Source organism: Gavialis gangeticus, unplaced genomic scaffold (assembly GCF_001723915.1).
Source record: "Gavialis gangeticus isolate Ggan-Ray unplaced genomic scaffold, GavGan_comp1, whole genome shotgun sequence".
Taxonomy (NCBI): domain Eukaryota; kingdom Metazoa; phylum Chordata; order Crocodylia; family Gavialidae; genus Gavialis; species Gavialis gangeticus.
The window spans coordinates 10,487,759-10,496,054 of record NW_017729029.1 but is presented as its reverse complement, the minus strand read 5'-3'; the positions used below and the strand labels follow the sequence as shown (position 1 = coordinate 10,496,054).

The 8,296-nt window shown below is 44.9% G+C and overlaps 1 protein-coding gene across 2 annotated transcripts in view; it reads left to right on the top strand.

Moving 5' to 3' along the window:
- Positions 1-8,296, top strand: part of OGT (O-linked N-acetylglucosamine (GlcNAc) transferase) — an 82,703-nt gene that overhangs the window by 558 nt on the left and 73,849 nt on the right. Inside the window, exons 2-3 of one of the 2 annotated variants that reach the window (XM_019521233.1) lie at positions 4,783-4,963; positions 6,764-7,007. In XM_019521233.1, the coding sequence (XP_019376778.1) occupies positions 4,783-4,963; positions 6,764-7,007 (425 nt within the window). The remainder of the gene's footprint in view (positions 1-4,782; positions 4,964-6,763; positions 7,008-8,296) is intronic. The other variant, XM_019521234.1, reaches the window with a different exon arrangement.

Genomic DNA, 8,296 nt, shown 5'->3' with positions numbered 1-8,296 from the left:
CGCCCCCGCCACCGGGCCGCCTCCGCCTCCCCCGCGGTCCCCGTGCACTCGGCCCGGCGGCGGGGTCGTGCTGGCCCCGGAACCGCCCCAGGCCGCGGCGCTAGCTCGGAGCTGCCCTTGCTTTGGCCGGCCGGGCGAGCCTTGCCGCCTTGTGTGCCGCGTCTCCGCTCCCCGCGAGCTCTGTTTCAGCAGCGGGGCAGTCCCCCGGCGCTGCTCTGGGCGAGGCGGCCGCTCCGCTCCCAGGATCCGTCCGGAGAGGATCGGCTCACAGGGCCGGAGTTGAAGGTCTTCGTTCTCTGGATCTTGCCTCGTTGTGGCTGCTTATTTTTGCAAAGGACCCGACAAAGTCAGCCATGAGGGGACGTTTCATCTGTTCTTTACTAAAAAAACTTTCTTCACAGATAAAAGTAGAGCATCTTGATTTTGTTTCCATATATCTGTTGCTGTTTTCCTATTCCGTTTTTCATCTTAACATTGCACTTGACTTTTCAGGTTAAGTATTGTAAGGTGATGCTTATTTCTTATCAGAATACCGTGTATGGCCAGTCATCTGGGAGGTTGATACACTGTTAGCTTATATTGAGAGAGATACTGAACAAGGAAGGTGGCTTGTTTTGCATCAGCTTCATTTTCTTCGTGGTTTTGCATCTTCAGCAGTAGGGGATTGCGAGAGAACTTTAAATAACATACTGGATACCAGCCATCTAAAGGATGACGTCTGGGTCAGCGGTAGCAAGGAGAGAAAAGAACAAGGAAGGTTATTATGACAATGATTTAGTGAGCCATCATTCCCCTCTCAGCTCAAGGTCCTAAGAGTGGTGATGTCCAGGGAACCTTCTCAGGAAATCTGGCCTTCATACGGGGCCTGCGGCGAGTAGATCTGATAGGAAATGGGGTTTCACTCGCCCTTAATTTTTGGTTTTTCCTGGTATAGTTCTAGGCCTATCCTCTTCTTCACGTTTTCCCAAGCTGTGCAGACTTCACCGTACCTGTAGTTTGGCAAAGCATGAACAGCGTGAGATGTGCTGGAGTTGTTTCCAGTTTTGCAAAAATAAAGAGTTCAGTTCATCTCCATGTATGAAGCATCTCCTTCCCCACCATTTACCACTAGAAAGCTCCTTTTAATAGAGGTAAACAAGAACCATCAGTTTGAAATAGTTGATTATAAATGGCTTCAGATACTATGCCGGATGCCCTTTGCAATGCCCTGCCCCCACACACTGCCCACTTAAAAATGTGTCCTATTTGTATGTGAATAGCTGCACACATGTAGAGGAAATGGACTTGCTGGAATTTCTGTAGTATATAAATGCTTTGCTGAAATACTGCACATTGAGGTCTCTTGAAACAGCAACCAAGTTAGGATGGGAATGTTTATTGGGGTAACTGACACTGAAATGCCGAAAGTAAACGGCAGAAATAAAAATGTTGTGTAAACTTTTGTTCCTCATAATCTTAAAGCAAAAGTCCAGAGGTAAGGGAAGAGGCTGGGGACCTGGATGAAAACCTAGTAAGGGGGAGCAATTACAGAAGCCATAGCAATGTTCGGGGAGGGGGAGAAGATGGGATAGACAGGTACCAGAAATATTCATCCACTAGTGTGAGAAGTATGGGAGCAAACAGGAAGTGTTTGAGGTCCTAGTACAAACACAGAATTAAGATGTAATTGGGATTATGGAGATGTGGTGGGATAGTTCCCAAGGCTAGAATACTGCCATGGTTGAGTATCACGTGTTCAGGAAGGACCAGTGAGGGAGGAAAGGAGGAGGTGTTGCCATATATGTAGAGGAGGCATGCATGTCTCTGGAAATGCAACAGGCGGCCGCCCCCCCCCCCCATCCAGTTTGTGCCGCAAGCCTTTGGATGAGAGTCATGAGAGAGCAGCAGGGTGGGATGTCATGGTGGGTGTTGGTTACAGGCCTCTAAAACCCGGAGGTTCCAAGCCTCAGGACATGTTTCTCATGGGCATTTGAATAGTTGGTATCTCTGCTGAGAGGGAAGCACAGCAATGCATCAGCAGTCCGTCAAATGGCTGCAGTTTTGGGGATAACTTTTTGATACCGATAGTAAAGGAGCCAACTAGGGGAAGCTGTTCTTGACTTGCTGCTCACAAACAGAGGAATTGGTTGAGCAGGTGAAGGTGGAAGGTAACTTGGGTGACAGCATCCATGAAATGATGGAGTTAAAGGATCCTAAGTGGAGGAAGGAAGGAGAATGGCAGACCAAGGACACTGGGGTTTAACAGGAACTGGTGAACAGGATCCCCTGGGAAGCAAATCTAAGGAGAAAAGAAGTCAAGAGCTGGCTGTACTTTAAGGAGACCCTCTTAAGAGCCTGAGAGCAAGCAATCCCAATGCGATGGAAGAATGGGATGTGAAACAGGAAACCGGCCTGACTAGACTACAGTCTCTTTGCTGAGTTGAACTTGAAAAGGAATCTTGTAAAAAATGCAAACATGGTCGTAGTACTAGGAAAGAGTATAAGAGTTTTGCACAGGCATGTGGGGAGAAAATTAGGAAGGTTGAGGCACAATTTGGGATGCAGCTGGCAAGGGACATAAAAGGCTGTAAAAAGTGTGTCCAAAGTAAGACGAAGACTGGAGAAATCATAGGTCCCTTACAGAAAGCAGAAGGCAGTCTAGCTATGGAGGATGTAGGGAAGGCTGAAGTATTTAATGCTTTTTTTACTTTAGTCTTCACAGATGGGGGCAGCTATCAAATGATGAGTACCGTTGGCAACAGATAAGGGAGGAGGTAAACAGCCTAGAGCAGGGGTGGGCAAATCTGGCCCACGGTGGACTCCATTTCCCAGCAGCCCCATGCAACGGCAGCTTCTGGCTGCTGCTGTCAAACCCAGCCCATCCTTCCCGCGTGCGCAGCTGGGAATGGGGCTGCGGCCAGGAGTGAGACAGGCGAGGGGAGCCAGGGAGACCTTGGGATCTGGGTAGGGGAGGGGGAAAGCAGGGCAGAGCTGCAATCTGCCTGCATGGCCCTGCAATGAGCATGGGTTGCGTCGGCAGCAGATTGTGGCTCCGTCCCTGTGCTGTCAGCGCTGCAAGATCCCAGTCCTGGGGCAGCTCCTGCCCACACTGCTCCATGGAGTAGGGCTGGGAGCAGCACAGGCAGGGGCTGCTGGGAAATGGAATCCAGCTACTGCGTGGATCTGCCATTTTGCCCATCTCTGGCCTAGAGCAATGGCAGAATACATTGGGGATTGTTTGAAGAAGCTACTAGACCAACGGTGACCAAACTGGCTTGCTGGCATGGTACTTGTGGCTCTCTGGAAATTGGCTGAAGCGCCGCCCACTTCTCCCTTAGTCGGCTGCAGGGGTAGCACAGCCTGGCATCTCCTGCCACTGGCTTTCCTTGTGGGGAGTGCACCAGAGGAAATTTAGTTTGGAGATTGGGAGGATGTTTCCGACTATAAGTGTGCTCAAGCATTGGAACAGGCTGTCTAGGAAAGTTGTGGAATCTCTGTCCTTGCATGTTTTTAAGAACAGGTTGGACAGACATTTGGCTGGGATGGTTTAGTCTGGGGTGATCCTGCCTTGAGCTAGGGATTGAACTGGATGACCTTGTGAGGTCCCTTCTGGCGCTGCCTTACTATGATCCTGAGAGTCATAATGACAATACAGTATCTTCCAAGGGAGCTTACCAGGGCAAACTTTCTCTGGGATGAGTGGATTGATTAATCTCTGCTTAACAGTATAGTGTCTGTGTTCAGTCTAGAAGTCTTTTCTGTGTCAGGGTCTGTGCCTTTGGTTTTAATGGCCAAGTAGACTTGTGTGATATTTGTCTCTGGTACACGTATTTAAAAAAAGAAAATCCCACTTTCTAGCCTAAGTAACCACTTAGAATTAATAGCATATATTCTGGGGCATAAGATACACCACTGTATGAAGTACCAGTTGTGGGGAAAAACTTTCAATTGTATTTATTTAATTTTTGTCAACAGTTATTAGTTATTACAGTTTGTGTTACATAACTGGCACATATAGCACCTTCATTGTAGACTTTCCTCAGGGAGGGGACAGAATATGCTTTATGCACCGGAAAAATGTAATAAGTCTTTACTTACTCCTTTCTTTGAAGGCCTGAGAGAACACTGACTATAGTGCACGCTGCAAGACAGTAGGGACAAATTTATTTGTTTTAACGTAGTTTGTATTTCTGTTCTGTCTTATTTCTTGAGTTCTTTGCATGAAATCCAGATATACTTTTCCTTCTGTTTTGTTTAGCTATCTGTTAAAATTGGAAGCTCTGCTTACGTTATAAACAGGGTTTAGCTTTAGGTAAGAGGATAAGCACATTCAACCTGTGCTCGTAACAAGGTTCCTCCTATGAAGAGGAAATGAAATATTGCCAAAGTCCCTTTAAAAGAATTCCTTTGTGTCGTATCCCTAAATCTGTTTACTAATTTGGTAGTTTGTATCTTATTTATTTTTTCTGACCCTTACAAAAGGGGAAGCAGGGGATGGTGACTGAAGTGCTTTTGAAAATAAGCGATCCTGTTCATGTTGTAGATTGTAAACTCTTGCATGCTTTCCAATACAGAGTGAGAAGGGAATAGTCTATTGTGAACTAAACATGTATGTTAATGCTAGAAAATTCCTAAAAGTAAGCTGAGCTCAGGATATAGATGTTTAATGTGTCAGGCACTAGTCCTTTATGTAGTTTCAAACATTTTCATCCTTTAATTTTATACACCATATTTTTACATCTTTTTTGTTTCCGTTTTCTAACTTTTTGTTTTCCCCCCTTAAATGTTTTGGTGATTCTCCAGAACCAACGAAACGTATGCTTTCCTTCCAAGGGTTAGCGGAGTTGGCTCATCGTGAATATCAGGCAGGAGACTTTGAAGCAGCTGAGAGACATTGCATGCAGCTTTGGAGACAAGAGCCTGATAATACTGGCGTGCTTTTGTTACTGTCGTCCATTCACTTCCAGTGTCGCAGGCTGGACAGGTAGGGACTTGAAATGTGTCTTCATATTTTTGTGTTGTCCATATACTGCTTATGAAAAGAGAATTCTGCTCCACAGCTGTGAGAAGTGATGTTCTAACTTCCAATTTATTAGAACTTTTATTTGTGTTGCTTCTTTATGATGGAGAGGATCAGTGTATTAGTCATAATCTTGTTCTATTGGACTTTTTCTTAATGGTGAAAAGGTCCTCAGTTTGCAGTTGTTGGCTGTGTAGATCTGCCCCCCCCCCCCTTTGCTTCTCCAGTGTTTCAGAGACTACGTGAATGAAAGTTAGAAGATGTTTTTCGACTGCTCTGAAAAGGCAGACTAAGGAACCTTGAAACAGTTTTTATTAAGCTGTCTTAAAGCTTTGCTTTTGTGCCTAAAGTAACTGAACAGGATAGACATATATTCCTTTAAATGGATTGCTTTGTTTGTCACTGGTTGTGTTGGAGTGATGTAGCCATCATGGTCGAGGAAATATGTGAGGGGCAAGGAATTTTGTGCGTGATAACTTTTTATTTGACCAACTGCATGGCAGGGATAGACTTCAACAGGCTTTCAAATGTAGTACATTCTTCTTTGGGTCACGTTTGTGCCTGAAATTTATACCTTTCCCTAAAACATATTTGTGATCCTGGTGAAAATCCCTTGGTCCCTGGAAGTTGACCGAGTGCTATACTCTGAACTTGCCTTTCTGCATAGCCTTTAAGCATTGGACAAATTGCCAGCTGTTGTTGAAACATAGCTTTTGTGTGCTTTGGGTGCACTTGTTTACATTTTTGTCTCTGGAGTTAATGTTACAAGCATTTCATCACCCTAATGACTGGGATTCATTTTACATAACTTATTTAAAGTGTAAAAATATTTCCCAGGTACAGGGAGGAGAAACATTCTATACTTAGTTCTCCTTGCTGCGTGTTACCTCCTAAAAGGAAAGCAGGGAGCATGTTAATTAAGGCTCCTGGCACACATTCAGTTGAAGGGGCAAGTGGATCTGCTCTCACATTGTAAGAGTTGCACTTTCTGCCTTGCACGTGTGGCATGGCAGGATGCATGGTTTTGCAATTGGGGATCTCATGAATTACTACTTGCTGGTTCCCCCTTACACTAGCAAGTAGTAAGGCAAGTGCCTAGTGAACTGATGTGAATCAGCTGATTGTTATCTCAGCCCCTGGACCTCATTGGAGCTGGTTCAAGATTCCAGTACAGTCCCAAGACTGAGACTGGCATTCAGTTCATTACAAGTCCCAGCTGTAGGACTGTATTGAGGCCAGTCCCAGAGCCCAGCCATGCAGCCTGTGTTAGGCTCCATAGCGGAAACCCTGCTACACATTCAACATAAGGTGCAATGGACACCAGCCACAGAATATTACGCACATTTTGTGGCTTATTTTCTGCTTAATCATGCCATTAATTTCCTGAACAAATGTCTGGGTTACTATTTAAGTTACAATCAACAAGTTAATAGCATCTTAAGTGTAATGTCTGCCAGGGACCTAAGTTGAATGCAGTGTTCCAGAGACCACTGTTGGTCCTGATGTCCTTTGGAACTATAGTTGGCTTTAGGCTTGAGCATATGTTAGAAGCCTTGCAAAATGCTACATAAAGTAGGTACTTCCTCTTCAGTTCACATAAACTGTCAGTGCTCTGAGGGTGGAGTAACTGATCTTGCTCTAGAACACATTTCATTTTCAGGATTGTTTGGCAACTTGGGTTTAGTTGTTTTATGTTTTTGGCTGTAAATCCCAGTAACTGGCAAACAAAATTGTTTTTGTGTTAACCTGTTTAATCTTCTCCAGGTCTGCTCACTTCAGCACTTTGGCTATTAAACAAAACCCATTGTTGGCCGAAGCCTACTCGAATCTAGGAAATGTGTACAAGGAACGTGGGCAGCTGCAAGAAGCTATTGAGCATTACAGGCATGCGCTGCGTCTCAAACCAGATTTCATTGATGGCTATATTAATTTGGCTGCTGCACTGGTAGCTGCTGGTGATATGGAAGGAGCAGTACAGGCCTATGTGTCTGCCCTTCAGTACAATCCTGTAAGTAACACTGTTCATGGAGTTCACTTCTTTTTTTTTTAACCTAACCTTCAAGAAGGTTTGCTGCTTCATGACAAATTTCTGTCTGCTTTTGAATTATGCAAGTGCTCATAGAGTAATGAATGATGCATACTTGGCTGTAATTCTTAAAACTGTTTTATTTGTAATTCTTGAAAGGTAATTTCATCCTTTGTTTGAGTTGTCTATGAATGCATTCTTCTTGGAATTCTGTAATACTGCTAGTTTTGTGCTTGTCTTTGTAATTGGTTTAACAAAGACAGGAATATGGGTGTCCCCCCCTCTGCCCTGCCACTTGCACTTGTCTCATCTGAAACTGACCTTGATATTTTTGACCTAATTGGGAGAAATCAGTAAGGGAATGAGGAGACATTGATGTCTGGTTTGAGAACTGGGAAAATTGCACTATCATTTAACTTTTGAAAACCTTTTAAATTATACTTTGCAATAGTTCTAAGGTTCTTTGGAACCTTTACATGTAGTTATTTGTAATAAGGGAAAGTAGCAAGTAATGCTGCTGTTGCTTATTAGATTGGTGTTATTTTGCTGCTTTCTTATAGCAAAAAGTATTTTTATTTCAGCTAAAAGTGTTCATTACTGGTTTCCAGTATAAAAGAGTTGGCAAAAACGTAGCCATTTGAGTTACTAGGCTTAAACTTGATGTTGAAATATCTAGCAGGGTTAGTCTTACCTCAATCCTGGGTAAGCTTTTTGAGAGAATTATTCTGGCACATGTCCACGAGGGGCCAGCAGCGGAGATTATACTTGGGGGCAACCCACATGGGTTCATTAGAGGCAGGTCCTGTCAGACCAACCTGGTGGTCTTCTATGACCAGGTCACAAAATCCTTAGATGCAGGGGTAGCAGTGGACGTAGTCTTCCTGGACTTCCGGAAGGCCTTCGACACTGTCTCTCACCCTGTTCTCATTAAGAAACTGGGGGACTGTGGTGTCAACACCTACATGGTCAAATGGGTCGCCAGCTGGCTGGAGGGGCCGCACCCGGAGAGAGGTGGTGGGCAGGTCATTGTCGACCTGGAGGGATGTGGGCAGTGGGGTCCCCCAGGGCTTGGTCCAAGGGGTCGCACTGTTGAACATCTTCATCAGCGACTTGGACGAGGGGGCAAAAAGCACCCTGTTCAAATTTGCTGACGACACCAAGATATGGGGGGATGTGGGCACGGTAGAAGGAAGGAATAGGCTGGAATCGGACCTAGACAGGTTACAAGGGTGGGCAGAGGAGAACAGGATGGCATTCAACACTGACAAGTG